Raw genomic sequence first — 17117 nt, 5'->3', positions numbered from 1 at the left:
GAATGTGAAAATTTATGGGATTTCAGTATTTGTGGAAGAAGATGATAGTCTTAGCTCCTTGTATACATAAACTGTGACCCTGAAAGGCAGCACTAGCATTTTGAGATGCATATCTTTTACTTAGTCTGTTGACTGTATGGTTGATCATCTGTTAAAGTGCTGTTGGTTAAAACTTCATCTCACTAATAAGTGTTAGTGTGTTGCTGCACTGAGTATGGGAACACTTTTGATCTTGATTTCTAGATGCTACAGACAATTTCAGTGGAGGTTGTTTATTATTATGTGAAAGTTATGTTAAACTGTTGGAATTAGAATGCATGTTGTGGCCTTTTCTTAAAAGCCATTTTGAGATGCGAGTATGGTTTGTAAGGAAAACATACATGAAGAGGCTTGTTCTGACTATTAATGCATGTTTGTAGTACTTGTCTGTATTGTAGCAAAAAGTCCATGCTGATCTTGAAAGAGATAATAAAACCTGTATGCTAACAATTGCAATTAATATGGGGAAGAGAAAGCTAACAGAAGAAAAGCTAAATTAAGATCCCAATATGTTATGACCAGGAAAGGTGGTATAGTAAGGCTGAATCATTATATTCGAAGCCAAAGGCTTGGCTTGTGTGCTAAATTACCATAGATGTAATTCTGGGTAGAAGCTGAAATGCTGATGTGAGTGCTTGCAGTGCAGTTAGTAGGTAAAGCAGTTTTACTAGTTTGGAACAGTCTGTCTCGGATAATGAAATGAGATTAATTTTTTTCTTTTCTTTTTTTTTTTTTTTTTCTTTACTCTGTACTAGAGGATGTGATATTGGACTAACTGGTTTAAATATTGTCTACATGCTGGAATTAAATCTCATTGTGGTGCTGGGAAGACCATGTATTTTGATTAGATTGTTAGAGCATTGAACATACTGCTTCCATTTCTTGATTAATGTTTTCTTTAAAAAAATTTCATTATCATGGAAGATTTTTTGTAATTATTAATTTGGTATTAGGCAAAAAGAGTGGAAACCATCTGTTTGGTTGTCTACTGAGTTACTAATTTTGAGAAATAATTTTCCATTGTTAGGTATACTTAAAGTAGGCTTGTATAACTGAATTGTATTTTTGCTCCACCAACTGAACTGTATTTTTGCTCCACTGAGTCTAATGGGAGTATAAATAATCAGTTTGGATATGGACACCTGGATTTATAGACATTTCAAGCTATATGTGATAATTCTCACTGAGCATATAATTGTGGATTCATAATGTATTATTACTGATCATCAATAACTTGTTACTAATTTTAGTGTTCATAATGAAACCTGGTAACTTCTGTGAAAGGAAATGTCTGAGGGCTTACTACTTACCAGTATTTAAAAAGATAGCACCTTTTTTTTGTAGCAATAGCAGTTAAATTCCTATCTATGCCTCCATAAAGACAAATGTTGCTATCCTTATAAGCAAAAGGCTTTAAACGCCAAGCGATAGAAAGGTGTGGGGAGGGAAGTATGCATCATCTATTTGTAAGAGCTGATTTGAAAAACTTGACTTGGAGTTCTTCCAAAAAAACCTAAACCTTAAATGCAGTCTGATTGATTTGTCTTTTCATCCCTTAATGTTTTTTGGACTAGAAAAATCCCTCACCCCAAATCCTTCCCAATTCCACTGAGATTTTTCCACCCCACCCCCAACTGATAATACACAAACATGGAAATGAGTAAGATAAAAGGTTTTGGCATAGGTCTGAGAAGTTTCAGGTATGTTGCCATGAACAAAGGAAAATCCAGCCTTGACTGGAGTTATGGCAAGTTGGCATAATGGTGTAAGAATTTCACCAATTTCATATGGTGTTGTTCTTTAAAAGAAGCACTTGAAATAATCTAAAAATCCATTGGCTTTTGAGGTACAGGTAGGAAAGGAAATACACTCTCAGATGAAACCTCCTATAGTCCATATTGGACTTGACTTTATAATCTCTGGGTTTTTTTCAGCCCATAGGTTCATATTTTTTGGTATATCCAAAGATTATAGCTCTGAGAGGGATTTTAAAGAAAACTATTGTGGAACCTAAGGAAAAAAATGTAAGTCACTGAGCCAACATATTCTTGCTACTGTCATATGAACATTATGTTCTGGTAAATGATTCTATGACACTTGGGGTTGGGGAATTTTTTTGCCACAAATTACATAGATCAGGGTTTTATGAAGTTAAATACTTTCAAAAGATATCTCTTTAGTTACGTTGCTATATATAATTTTCAAAATCACTGAGTAAGTGTGCCACTGAAGTTATGCTTGGATTTTCATAAGGCTTCACAGTAAGCAGATATGAGAGATGTTAGGCACAAAATGAGTTTTTGTGCTGTGTAATCATAAGGAATACTGGTTGTGTGTATACGAAATTGTATCAGAAAGCTGGAATTGTGTTAAAGTACCCTGTTTAGACACCTCTTGTAGGGACTGGTGACAGATTGCTTAAACATCTTGCAAGTTTTTCTGTGGGTGATGAAACATGTGGCTTGTATTTGGTTCTAGAAAGGATGCAGCATGTTTTTAAAGGTATTTTACTGGTGGGGGAATTCAGAAAACATTGCATCCTGTGTGCTTAAAAGAATTTATAGCTTGTATCTGACTTTGTTAAGCTAGCTTCTGATTTGATTACGTTCGTGTGAAGCAAACAGATTTGGGAAATAATCTTGTTAGTTCCTGGTAATGTTTTGCAAAGAGCTGTTGTAAGAAAAGAGTTACGGAACAACTAAAAAATTGCACTGGATGGGTGTACAAATGTTAACATTAATTCCCGATATAATAAATAAACATATCTCTGTGAAGAAAAATTTATGTTCTAAGTCAACCACCGTTGCTACGATGGACACCAGAGCAAGTTCTCTGAGAAGATTCTGCATATCTTTTATGTGAAAGTGTACTTTTTTGTGTTGGTAGGCTTATTGAGGGATGATCAGATGATGTTCTGATATTCTGGCAGCCAGAAAGAAATTATTGTATCTTCTATCTAGGCTTATTTTTATTATCGAAACCTGTCATTTTCACAAAATCTTGATGCAAAGCCTTCACAATTTAACTTTGAATTATAAACTAATATTAAAAATTCCTTTTGTGACACTCCTCTTCTGCATTGGCTGCAGTCAAAAATGTGGCTGATGTAGTGTGAACAAGCTGAAGAAAATGCAGAGATAAAAGGACTTTAATTATATTTATCTAACTGTTGGAGGATGGGAGTGCATAAGGTGTCTTCAACTGCCATGGAACAGCTGCCAAGCAGTGACTGACTGAAGTGCTCGGGCCCACTGCAGTAATGGTATAACAAGGAGTCATCTGTCATCCTGTACGTGTATGAGCTAATTTTTCCTCACACATACTTCATGGCAGTTTAAGCTAACTTTTATTTTCTGATTGAGATTGACTAGTACACACGTGGCTTGTTGCCACAGTAATTCTAATTTTGTGAGCTATCTAGAATATACAAATTCATGTGCTGGTTTTCATTTAGTCTTGAGCTACAGAAACTTCTGCTCCTGTGGGTTTGGGAAAAGGAGATCCTTACCATGTGTCGTGAGCCAGCTCCTGCTGGTGCTGCTGGGTGCTAACAACTCTGTTGTGATGCTGTAACACCTGTAATGTGGGGTTTGGCGGGTTGAATTGGTGGTGGAGACCAGCTGGTGAGTTACACTGGTGTGTAGCAAGGGCTCTGTAGCACAGTAGTGCTCTCTGATATGGTCAGTGTCGGATCCCGAGGAAGGATAGAAGGTTAAGGCAAGACTTGAAATAAGCCTTCCCAGCTGGTCAGGTTGGACTGGGCGATTTCCTGAATGGGAGACTGCACCTCCACTGTAGTTTTGAATAGCCTTTGGAAGTTTTGAACAAGTAATTAAACTGGGTGGGGTTTTTAAAATACTTTTTATTTTTTGTTCATAAAATGTCCCAGGGCAAGGAATTGTGCAAGTTAATTCTGTATCATGATAGAAATGCTCTAATTTTGAAACCTGGACTGCTAGAAAATGCCATTGTTTTTTTGCTATTTCTACAACATAAGAACCGGAAAATCATTGTTCCCTGTTCATTTTCTAACACTGGTGACACTATAATTTTTGTAGCTCTCCCCACCAGAAAATTACTTTTCTAAGGTGAAGACCATTGATGTACCTAATCTGTCCGAACAGAAGCTGTTCATGTAGTCCTAATTACCCTTGTTACCTTCCCGCACCTTTTAGTTTCATGTCAAAAAGAGTATATTAACTACAAGAACTATATGTGGTATTGAAGCTGAGCACAGTTTGGTTTATGCTGCAGCATCTTAATGGTTTTGCTCTGCTCCTTTCATAATACTACTATTTGCTTATCTGACAGTTCAGTTTTAGAGGACTAAACATTTGAGTTACGATCTTTCCTAGACATTCGTAATAGCTGAATTCATATTCTTCATTATTTATCATTCAGTTTATTCTCTTATCCTTCTTCCATGTGCTTTTCTCTGCTGTGTTTATTACAGAATAATTTCTTCTTGTGAGACCCTCCTGTATCTCTAAAATCAGTTTAGTTTAGTCTGCTCCAGAACGTTTTGCATTAGCTGTAAACAGTCACTTAACTATTTGCTTTTGAGAGCATATATGAACAAAATACAAATCACTGTTTCCAACAGAGCGCCCTGTGTAATTCCCCATTCTGTATCTGAGCATACTGTTATTCTTGTGGATTTACCTAGTTTCTCTACACCTGAATCCCACTCGCTGACAGGCTTGGCAGCACTACTACTGTCCATTCCCACTGAAGACTTCTCATAAAGCTGATATGAATTTATAGTTTGTTGTTCCGAATGCCTCTGGAACGTGGGCCACGTGGACTGGACCTCTAAGGCTCGCTGTGTGCCAGTGCAGAGCACTGTTGCTGGATCAGTTGTCCAAAATGCTTTGGTTTTCACTTTTTATGTTAAGCATGACCATCGTATATGTAACACGGCGTAAAGCTTTAGTATGAATACATTTTAAAAATCTTGCTAAGGTGGATCCTCCAAGTAATCTGGTTTAGAGTGCACATTGGCTCCTGAAATACATCCTCTGGGGATCTGTAGCTTGTCTGCTGCTTTTGCTCTCACTTAAGATCTAGAACCAGATACACGGTGTGAGTCCATATGTTGCTCAACTTCCAGGAGGTAGGTAATGATCAGGTCAATAGCACAAAGGTGATTGATTTATATTTGACCTTTTCTAAGGTCTTTCTCCTAAGCAGCAGATGTTTGCCTTACTGGATACAATTCCTTGTTTATTCAAATACTGATTAGTTGGTTATAAAACACTCACAGGTCCTACTGAAGTAACTCCAATGTAAAAACTTCAGACCTGTGACTGATTTACCAAATAAATATGCTTATTTTACTTGTAAAAGCTATTTTCTTTTAATTTTGAAAATGCGTTTATTTTTGTGAGATTTGACATTTAACTTCAAGCTTTGGTTCATGGATTTGGGTGATTAAAGGAAATCTTTTTCCACTGTTTCAGCCCTTTTTGTACTTTTTTTAATATCTAATTTCTTTTCTAAATTCAGCATGTATTGTAAAGACACCTTTTACATCCGAGATGTTTGTTTGAAAACTGTTTAGTTGTCAGAGATTTAGCTGCCCTAAATGTAAATTATTCACTTGGAAATGGTGTGGCTTGGTTAGTTAAAATTCTTCACATGCGTACAGATGAGTTGCAAAGAACAATTACTTGAACTGCTTTCCACAAGGCACAGCTACTGTTTCTTTAGAAAACTTTTGCTTATTTTCAGATATTATAGGTAGTGCAATCCTACTTGCTTTGTGCCACATAGAGTGTTTAGGGGACCTGCTTTTCACAAGTGACTACTGAAAGTCATTGCAGGGTGTTTTTAAACTGAGCCTATAAAACAAGGGGATTACTGCCTTATATCTCTGCACCTAAACATTTTAGCATACTGTATAGGACCATAGTCCGAGTTTGCAGTTGCTGTGGAGTCTGATGAATTGGGACATTTACTTTAGAATAGTTATTGATGGAGAAAAGAAGGAGGCTGGCTTTCTTTTATTTGCTGAACTTCACGTGTTTGGGAGAGGCAAGTGGTTTCTCTAATGACTGCTAGAAAGAGCACTGCATCTCTTTAGGAATAATGTCTGCCTTGCAATGATCAAACTTGTCTTTTTCTGACAATTTAAGAGTTTTGAGTGTGGTTGCTGTGCTGATAGTTCTGTTACATACTTTTGTGGAATACTGAATACTGTATTTAATTACTGTAATCTGGGGATATTTATGTTTGAAGAACCTGGTGTATTTTACAAAATTCTAAGCTTTAGGACAAGGCTGCTGGTAGGTGAGTGTTTTAGCTACACAATTATTAATGGGGTATTGGAGTATAGTTCATGATTCCATTTCCTGATACTTCAGAAGCTATCTGCAGTTTTTGTTTAACTCTGGTTTTTGCCAGCAAGATGTTGCTGTCATAACAATCTCACCTCCCACCCTTCTTCCATCCTCATCAGTGGTGCAAATAGAATTGTCAGGTGCTCTGGGAACAGCTGTGGAGTGCTCACATGATACCTTAGCTCAAGTATAAGACAGCAAGAAATCTGATTGATTTGAGAGGACAGCTAGTACCTCACATCTTATGATGACAGTGCATCACAATTTCCAAGAATGCTGTCAGAGAAATATGTATTGTTACAGCTCTGACCTCTTTGGTCTCATATAAAGAGTTTAAGGTTGTCATTTCTCCTGTATTTTGAAAGTATTATCTAAATATTACTTTCACTGCTGGAAGGTGAGTTTTCTCCAGCTGATATGCTTGTTTCAGCAGTCTCTTTATTACATATCCAACAATTTTATTTTTCTGTAACAAGGAAAATCCCCTTAATTTGAACTTTAAATAACAACAACAAAAATACATATTTTCTGGCTCAACAAATAAACTCATACTTCACTTTTATGTGTATTTTGATGTCTTAGAATGCCTACTTGTACTATTGTATTATTAGCTCTTAAGCGGGGAATGAAAGGGTAAATGGGTTGGAAAGCCGTGTGGTGAATAATGTGGTTAGTCATACTGTATTGCATAAGCACGACTGTTAACGTTTTAGTGAGCATGCTCATATGGTTACATGCCTTCATGTGTGACAGTGCTGGATTTAATTAGATTTTATGGGATCTAAACTTACAAAAAGGCTCAAAGTTCTGCATTCAAATTCTGACACATGGGGTGACCTTTTCTTCCTTAGAAGATAAGAGTACTCTGTGTTCTTGTGCTGGTGAATAATTGCAGAGAAGCTGTTGCAGGGCAATTGCAGTGAATTTTGGATAACCTTTACAGTAGGCTTGAAGAGATAGGGCTTTACATGTTTTTGTACTATGTAAGTGGGAGAGGAGGGAGACTGTTTAGCAGCAATGCTTAATAAGGATTTTTCAGAGAAGTAAAACTCTGTTCTGGTAGCTTCATAATAGAGAAGGACAGACTACCTTGGCAGCAATCAACTTACTTTCTTAGCTTGCCTCTTTCTTATAAATTAAACATTCTTACTTTGTCACCTTAAATTTAGAGATTCAAACTGTGCATTGGAAAGCAAAATAGATCTAAATATTTTGAAACACTTCTTTATATTTGCGCTTGTATGGCAGTTAAGCCTGCCAAAGCCAAATTGTGTCCAGGAAAATGACTTGAAACAAGAATGTTTTCTCGTTGATGTCCTAGTGTCCCGATTATAGCCAAGATTTACAATAATGTTGAAGTGTCAGCAGTGAACTGCGTTTTATAGGAAAAAGCAGTATGGAATACTCTTCTATAATAAGGAAGTGCAGGCTGTTTGCTTTTCCTGGTGCAGACCCTTGTGGATTTTGTAATAAAATTTAAGTTTTGATAATGCTATAAAGATAGCTGTTAGACATGAGTCTTTGGACAGGTGTGACCAGGTTGTACTTGCGCAAGACCTCAAAGCCACGGAGTTTTCTGAGGATACAGATCTTCACAGCTGTGCAGAGGAATGTCTCTGGAGTGTTTTCCTAGTAAGCAGGTTAGGCAAGCACATTTTTTTTCAATGAGATTAGGATAATCTGCATTTTGCTCTTAGGTCTAAAGTGTCAGGTAACTTTGGCAGGAAAAACACGTCCTTATTCAGAAAGCTTTGGTGTCAAGAAATGCCTGATGTTAGGCAAAAAATGTATTAGAGATGGATGAACTTGTTGCTCTGGGTTTTGGGCACTGTTTGGCTTGGTCCTTTTTTTATTCGCTATATTAAGTGCATTTCACTGGGAAAGAGCATGTAGGAGCTGATAGTTGTGCAGCTGCTCCTACCTCAGCTGTGTGTGGCCAGCAGGTAATAGAGGTATGAATGAGAATTCATTTTTTTTAAATTAATTGGTCTGATTGTAATGCTAATTGAATTAATTTTATTGGAGGCTTGTAAATTTTAGAATGATTCCTATAACGCATTTTTCTTAAACCTAGCTTTCCCTGCTGTTTGAAGTGTGTAATTCTAGGAACTTTATCAGTGTGTCAATTTGGTCTACTCCTGATGGTTGGGCTTGCAGGAAGACTTGCACTATAAAGCAGAAGGATGGCACCGAGGTGGGGGGTGGTTTTCCCTCCCACACCCTGGGAGTATTTGTTGTGGGCTGCATAGAGTACTTTGCCCTTATTTGACCCATGACTTTCTTTTTTCTGAATTGGTAAAGTAAATAAGCAGCATTCAATTCTGAGAGAAAACGGAAAGTAATCCCAAACCCTCTGAATGGTTTTTAAAAAACTGGCTGAACTGAAGACTTAAATTATCCTTTTCCATTGCAAACAAAAAAGATGCCACGTAATTGAATGCAGATTAACCTTTGTGAAGGCTAGAAAGATAAAAATGGGCTTGTGCTGGTTTTCTGTTCTTGGTGTTGAAACTTTAAGTGATTGCTTTGTGTAAAATTTGTAGTACCTGTAGTATAAAATCTAACCATTTAAATTTGTGAACACAATTCGGGTATCAATACTGTTCTGCCCTGCAGGTTCTGTAGTTTGGATCACCTTGTAGCAGCAACTGCTATGCAAGAAACATTTATGCAAAATGTAAATGAACTGCTTATCTGAAGGCATGGGTACATGTGTGAACTCCTGCAAGGCAATTAAGCTCCAAATTTGCATCATCAGCAGCTCCCACCTGATCTCACTTCAGTTAACGTGAAAGCTTACCCAGCTCTCACTGAAGGGTAAATTGCTGGCTTGTGCTCACTGAAGGGTAAAAGTGAACACATTCGTAGAGCAGAGCAGCTAACAAGACATGAATTAACATGCTAGTTTGTTTCGCAGTAATTTGTTCTGCTGCCATAACCTGACGATGCACAAGGCAACGAAACCAAGAGTGCTTCAACATGCACTTTTTTCTGTGACGTTGTTTCTGTCACTTTGCTGCCGCTGAGTTGTCAGTGAACTGATAAGGATTAAAATGCTGCTTTTTCAGGTGGTCAGACCAATAATGGTGCGAAAGCTCTCCTTAAATTGGCTTTGGAGCTGTGTTTTCAGAAGGTCCAAAATATATTGATTTGCATTAAAATAAATTACAACATAAATTTATAAACTCACTGTGTGAATAACTTGTCTTTTCAGTGCCTTTTGTAGATGATTGTGTGATGCTTTAGGAACTAGTCTAATATTTAGTCTAATGTTGTAATCTCTTGGATTGCTAAAGTGGTGGAGGTTTCCTTGTTGTGTGGTGTTTGGTTTTTTTTTTCCTATGGTCATGAACATTCAGATGTTGAGGTGTCTGCTGTTAGCAGATAAAGATATTAGCAAGGTAGATGATGTTAGCAAGGTAGAGATAACCTTGAAATGTCAATCTGTTACCTGTCTTCTCCAGATCTCTGTGCTTACACATGTATCTACGTGCCTTTGTTACTGGTTTGTCTCTGATATAACACTATATTTTGTGATTTAATTAGATTTTGAGTTTCCTAAACTGGCTTTCACCAGGTTTATCTTCAAATACTGTTTCTTCATTGTCATTGCTCTGGGCCCAAGCTGGATTTGGGATTGTAAAAGTGAGATTGAAACAGTGTCTTTGGTGGTTTGGTTTGTTTCTTCTTGTTTGGGTTTTTTTTAATACTTTTAATTACAGGAAAAGAATCAATTGCTAGGTATAGAAAAATCAGGGACTGGTAACTTTTAGTCTACCTAATCTGAAGACAGTATAAAACTTCTCGCAGTATCAGTGATGTCAGTTTAGCAGAAAATACCCTGCAAGCTTGTTGCAGCCTGGGTTGGTGTCTCTTGCATCGGCAGGCTTGCATGGCTTGCACACTGCAAAGAATTTGAGTAGAAAGTGCTCACTTGTTTTTCTCTAGAGCTCCTGCACGGGGATTTTGAGCTCCAGACAAAATTAGTAGAAATTTCAACACTTAATTGTAACAATTAATGTGCTTCTTTCCTGAATCCTCAAATAAGCAGCCTGTGGGAATTGTTTTACTTAACACTTTCCCATTAGATGGCAATTCTAGTTATATTGGGTTGACATGCATGTTACCAGAAAATCAGACTTTTATAGGGCAAGCTATTTTGCAACCTACTCAAAACAGTCTGAAGTCTCAGAAAACCTGTGTGGCAGTTGGAGAAGGCTCACTGGTTGCCTGGCCAGAAATTAATTTTGCTATTTGTCAGCATTTCTATTAAATAGGATAAGCTATTTTTAAACCACTTGTTGCCAACATGACCTCAAAATTAGAACGTGTAGGATAATGGGTATGGTTTTCAGTGAAAAGGAAATACTTTTGGGCAAAATGCCATTTCACCTCCTCATAGGAAGTGTAGTTGAGGAATGCTTATTCTCATCCTCCCCTGTGGATTGAGACTCATGGTCAGAACAGATTTTCGATAAGGTATCAGTCTCATGGACAAAAGCAACACTTCCTGGGAGAAGTCCAAGGAAATGCTCACATAAACAAATGTTATGATAAGGCAATTAGACTGCGATTTCACAAGTGGTACAGTGGCTGCGTGCTGTTCTCAGCTCTTGTTTTGTTAAGCTTTTGAGATTCAGTGTTGAGGTTTTTTTGAGATTCAGGTTGTTTTTACACATTTGTAGGTTTGACATGTTGCTAAAGCATTTTTTAATCAGTCATACTCAGAATACTGACAGAAGAGCCTTACCTCTTTTATTTGTATAAGTTTGTATAAGTCTGTTGCCCTTTTTGGCAGAACAGAGTATCTATGTTTGTTTCTTAGGTGCTGGAGTGCAAGGTCAGGCAGCTGGGCCTTGAGCTATGCCCTGACCAGACTCCTGAGCTTTGCAGCGAAGCAGCTGGAGCAGAGGTTTTGCTCATTGTGCTGTGGCCCTGCCAGTCTTCAGCAGGGACAAGAGTGGGTGACTGTCCTCTTGAGCTGAAGTGCCGTGTGGAGATTTGCTGCAGTACATGTCACACGTGTCACCTGCCTGCGGTGATTGAATGGCCCCCCTTGAAATTTTGGTTCCTTTAGTCTGCGTGATGCATGCACTCCTCTATCTGCAGTTTGAAAAGCAAAATACATAACTAGTACTGCTCTAATGCCTCGCTAAATCTTAATGGAGAATAGAAGCCTTGGGCTTCCTCTTAGAACTTCTGGAATTACCTTTGCACAGTCAAAGATTTTTAAATGGCTTTTAGCATGTAAAATAAAAAAACCATGTTTGTAGGGGAACCGCTTCAGCTTGCTTAGCAGTAAGAAATGTGCATGTTTTTTATTTTGCACACACGTTCTGATCTCTAAATCCTACCAAGTAAACTCAAGAGAATATTTTATGTTACTAGTTATGTCGAGTGTTTTGCAGCTATGAAGGAATGACACCAACGCTGCTTTGTAACTAGATAATTGCAATTGAGAATCCCCAGGCAATTTCCTATCCCTGCTCTCACAGTTTGTTAGAGCTTGTGGCTATTCTAGGTACATGCTCCCTTCCAGGGAATGTTGTCTAGCCTTTGCCATACATCCCAACCCCTCACTTAATTTGCAAGGGAGATTTGGATTGCTTGGAGTGCCACACCTTATTGCTTTCAAATGCTCATCAAGTAGCTTTGAGTGCTGGTGTTTGCTGCAGAAGCGGAGTTTGGTCTGGTGTTTGGTATTGTAGAAATGCTTCAGGAATTATCCCTTATGCTGAAAGAACATCTAGACTTTAGAGGAGTAGTTACAGAACTGTCTTGCCCCTTTGAAGAGGTAAGACTGTATAAGTGTTTAGAGATTTACCCAGGATCTGGAAGTCAATTCAGTGCATTTCTCATTTAAATTTATTTTTAATATTTTTATTCTATTTTAAATATAATATAATAATAATATAATAAATAAAAACAATTCAATTACATTTTAAATATAAAAAAGTATAAATTTATATTTAATATATTTTAAATTAATAAATTATTAAATTAAATGAGAACTTTTACCAGTAGACTAAGCAAGGACTAGACTGTGCCCTTCAGTAAGAGCATGAACCTGTCACTCGTACTTAAACGGCAGCACAGGCACCTAATTTTAGGAGCAGTCCTAGGGCCATGAATCCTTGCTTTGCTGGGTGCCTTGGAAGCTTGTGCTACTGGTGTCCTGCTTGGTTGCTCTAGGTAGGTGTTTAAGTTCGGGAAGGCAGGATTCCATGTGCATTGCTCTTCAGAGCTTCTCTGTCAGCTATTTTGGGTAACTTTATGCTCAGAGTAATAGTTATTCCTGGGTCTAATGCTTCAGTTGTTGTGGAAGGCTGTTAAACAAGTAATGTGGATTTGTGTTTTCCACTTTGAAGTGCCTATCTATCTTTCTCTGAATCTGTGTCCAAAATATTTTGCTTTCACAGTACCTCCATTCATATTTGCAGAAACTTAGATTTTTCACAGGGGCATTTGTGATGATGATAGTCATTGACCCACAGTGGCTAAATGTGTGTTTAGTGCCAATTCACAGTATTCTTTTTTTATTTCTCCTTCTAGGACGTGAAAATCTGAGAAATGAACAAGTTACGGCAAAGCTTTAGGAGAAAGAAAGATGTCTATGTCCCAGAGGCCAGTAGGCCTCATCAGTGGCAGACTGATGAAGAGGGAGTTCGTACTGGCAAGTGTAGCTTTCCTGTTAAGGTAAGAGTTTCTGCCTTTTGGATATCCATGAGGTACCCTTGCCATGAATTATTATTTGGGGTTTTTTTGACAAGCATAAGCCAGCGGCATGCTTCATTACACACTGACCTATTTTACATTCAGCTCTCATTGCAAAGGATGTGCGTTTTTTTTTAAGCCAGATGACTCATGTAACAGATGCCGTGGAAAATCAGTCTGAGATACTGTACATTATCTAGTTGAAATAAATAATGTAGCTAGACAGAGGATTAATATAATATTTCTCTTAATTTTTCTGGAAGAGCAGAAATGGTAGGCCTCTTGGCTTGCATGGAAGGGTAGTTGGTTCTCTGTTAAAAATGTAGTTATGGTTACAGTTTGACTTGTAAGGTAAGTGGTGGGTTGTCCTTGGAAAGGACTCTTTCTTCCCTTCTGATAATTAAAAACATTGCCAAGTAACACCTGGGTTTTCAGTGCTTCAAGTTATAAGCACTTAACTTCTGAGAGTGTCTTCTGTGCTACGATTTTGTGTGTGTGTATGTATTACAGACTATTAATGCATGTGAAACTGAAATTACCCCTTTGAAGTCTTGAGAACTCATTCCAGATTATTGGAGTATTATAAGTAGGTATTTTCTTTTGTGTCACCACTTGTCCTTCCCCTTATTTAAGAAACAATGTTATTTTAATATTTTAGAATAACGTTTAATGTTAATACTTAAGAAATACAATAATAAAAAACCCTCGAGATTTAACATGTCTTGTTGCATATGCTCCCCTTGTAATCAAAAGCTTTCTTCCTCAGGGCACACTAATACTAACTCTATAATAGATTGTAAACAGATGACACTTAGAGAAAGCTAACGGATCAAATTTCCGCACAAGGAAAACAGTCTATGGTTCTGACACCTGAGGACCTTTGAATAGTTTTTATCTGTACTATGCTTAAAGTAATTCTGTCTGATAGTTAAACAGTTGATGTTGCTAGGTGGAAACTGGCTGTTACATATTTTTCTAAAGCTGTGGGCATGTGCAGATATACAATAAACTCTTACACTAGGTTCATGCCCTACTTCACGATAGTTGCTTATGTGTGCTCTTACGTATTACTCAAGTGTATGTAACGTTTCTAGTTTGTTACGGTTGCTTGCTTATTTGTCCTTGTCTTTTGTTAGTTTTCTGCTAGAAGGAAGGAACTATAATCCAGTACTAAACAGAGACGGTGTTTTGCCAGAACTTTGAAAGTGAGTAACTGTTCTTGTGGAAGCTCAGACTTAGATTAAGATTTAACAGTGTCTAGGAGACAGTAGAGCTGTTACCTTAAGGATCATAATTTTTTAATAATTTTAGCTGTTACACAGGTTAAAAAGCGAAATACTCAATTTCTGGACATTCAGTTTTACTCCAATTTTTTCAGTCCTTTACTGAGCACAAAGGGCGTGAACCACTTATTGCTGTTCAAAGACTGACTTTTTAAAACTCTCAGTCAGGACTTGCACTTATAATGACAAATGCTTCTTGTATTTAAATGAAGCATTCGTCTGTTCTGGACAGACGTACCCGAAATCAAAAAGGGTTCTGGACTATTTTGTGCTGAAAAGGTGTAGAAATGGATGAGTCTTTACATCCAGCTATTGTTATGGGGCTGATTTACCTTATTTGCCCACTTTATATTGGAAGTAACTTAATTTGTTCTTTGGAAAAAATACCCTGAAGTAAATGCATCTTTACATACATTTCTTGGTTTGGTCAGAATGGTAGACTATTAATATTTAAAGAATTTGCAATAAGGTGAAAACTTTAAATCAGAACAATTTGACATTGCGATGGTTTAGCTAATTTGATTAGAATTTATCTTCCAAAATGCTGTACCTTGGGATGGGCAGTAGTGGAAATTTTTATTAGGCTTGAGATGTAGAGTGGGTGTTAACTGGTGTTTAATAGATACAGACAGGAAGTATACCATTGTGAGTGAATGAGATAAACCAGATGTAGAGTCATCGGTTTAGTGGGTGGTACTATATTTTGCTCGCAAAAAGAATAGAACTTTGTGCTATTGAAGGAGAGTATCCTGTCACGCTGTTCTTGGGTATTATTTGGCAATTCATACATTCCAGGAAAAGTATGCTGTCTCCTATGTCCTTAAATATCTAATGGGGTGACTTTTCTTCCTGATGCTTCTCAGTGGAGCAGAATAAACTGAGATATTTTTGGAAAAATGGTTAATGAATAGGAATGCATTTAAATCTGAAACATGGTGAAAATGTCTTCATTTTCTTACAGTTCCTAAATGGGAATTCCGGAGTGGTCCATTGCTTCTAGTATTGCTGCTCAGCCACTGTTTCTGGAGGGTTAGTCTGTCTTTATTCTTTATGGCCTGCTTTGCCCACTCGCTAAAAATCATCAGACATAGTTCTTTGGAGCTCAAAGCATAGCTGAGTAGTGAGATTGGAGTCTGGCTTTTGCAGGGATTATGAAAATTTTGCCTGTATAGCTGGTGAAGACCTGAGAATTGTTAACAAATGTCTCTGCAGCTGTCTTTAAGGTTTTCTGTATGAAAGTAAAATACATGAAACTAATGTAGTAGCAGCCATGTGGAGGGCTTTGTTTCTTCCAGTGCTTGCTGGGTTTTTTTAGGTAAGACTAATATTCTGGGTTTTTGAGAGAGGAGACTAGTGTAAATGCAGAGTAGGGATGTTTGCTTCTGGTTTGTCTTGTAGAAGAGAAAGATCATGAAAGTTTGATGGGTGAAAGATATGTCACTATCTAAAAGTACTGTTAAGTTGGTTTGTGGCTTAACTTCATGCCTTTAGGCATTCATGTTTTGCCCAGAGTTGAGGTGTTTGTAGAGTGCTAGCATAGATTTATCCTTTTTTAGATACTACAGAACATGTGGAAGCACTTTGAAAATTGTGTTGCAAATAGGATTTCATCGTGCCTTCAGGCTTCATTCTGTTAGTGTTGGACAGGGACTACACTAACTGGTCATTCACTGTGCTTTGAGGATGCTGCGCTGTAAACAGATTTAATATTATTGAGAGAATATCTGTGTGGCACAGTTCTTGAAGCTCTTCTTGTGCTACATTCACAGCTGATCCATATTGTTAATTAAAGTCTAAGTGTGCTGCTGGATTTTGAGCAAATCCGATACATCGATGGATTATCTTGATTTTGGTAGAGAAGATGCTCTGTGGAAGATATTGGCAAGATTCCTATTACATTGTTGCTTTAAAATTCAGGGGAGTGGATTTGATGCACAGTTGGTTCTCTCCAGTGCTGGCTGACAAATTTGGAGGTGGTGATAATCCTGGGCATATACTGTTACTTTTAGGCAATAACACTTCCTTTTGTTTGGGTTTTTTTTGTTTAACAGTGTTGTGTTTTTCCACTATTTGTAGTGTCTGTGTTGTATGTAAGCAGCTACTGATCCTATTTTCTGTCATTCATTTTAGTGTGTGTAGGATGTATTTACAGATATCTTCACCGTGCTGGATATCTAACCATGCTTGAGGTGGTAATATGACACATTCTGAATAGGGCCTTGGAATGGCTACTGACTTTATTGCAGTGCTCTTCTGCATACACTGTTCTGAATCCACTAAAGTAATATTGAAAGAAGAGCCAGGGTGCTGGAGTGTACAACTGAATGGTTTTTTTGAACTCCACTGCATCAGCAGAGAGACAGGTGCCTGCCTGTCAGCAAAAGTATGAAAAGGATGTTAAACTTGTGTTTGGACAAGTGTGACTTGCAGACTTCTGCTATTCCATTGTGAATGTAGTGGTATTGTTCTCTTGACTTTTGTGGTGTGAAGGCATGGTACATTGCAGCTTTTACAGATGTTCTCAGAGTTGCCCTGTTATTAAAAGTGGCACTTTTATAGCTGCTGGAAAATCTGTGCAGAAGTATATTTTCAGGCGTGAGTTCTCTTCCACTGTCCTAACAAACTAAAAAGTAACTACCATGTTTCAGTAGTAATTCTTCCCTCTGAGAGAAAAACTGTGCCAGATGTATGTAATGTATAAGGAACTTAGAGACATTGTATTTAAACTATTCAGAAGTAGATT

At 37.5% G+C, this 17117-nt stretch overlaps 1 protein-coding gene across 11 annotated transcripts in view; it reads left to right on the top strand.

The window, feature by feature from the left end:
- Positions 1 to 17117, top strand: part of NUMB (NUMB endocytic adaptor protein) — a 96165-nt gene that overhangs the window by 47787 nt on the left and 31261 nt on the right. For all 11 annotated transcript variants that reach the window (XM_055807342.1, XM_055807582.1, XM_027795850.2 and 8 more), the window contains exon 2: positions 12930 to 13073. In XM_055807342.1, the coding sequence (XP_055663317.1) occupies positions 12948 to 13073 (126 nt within the window). In that variant the 5' untranslated portion in view covers positions 12930 to 12947. The remainder of the gene's footprint in view (positions 1 to 12929; positions 13074 to 17117) is intronic.

This window comes from Falco peregrinus, chromosome 1, assembly GCF_023634155.1.
Source record: "Falco peregrinus isolate bFalPer1 chromosome 1, bFalPer1.pri, whole genome shotgun sequence".
NCBI classification, from domain to species: domain Eukaryota; kingdom Metazoa; phylum Chordata; class Aves; order Falconiformes; family Falconidae; genus Falco; species Falco peregrinus.
This window is presented reverse-complemented; position numbering and strand designations above follow the sequence as displayed.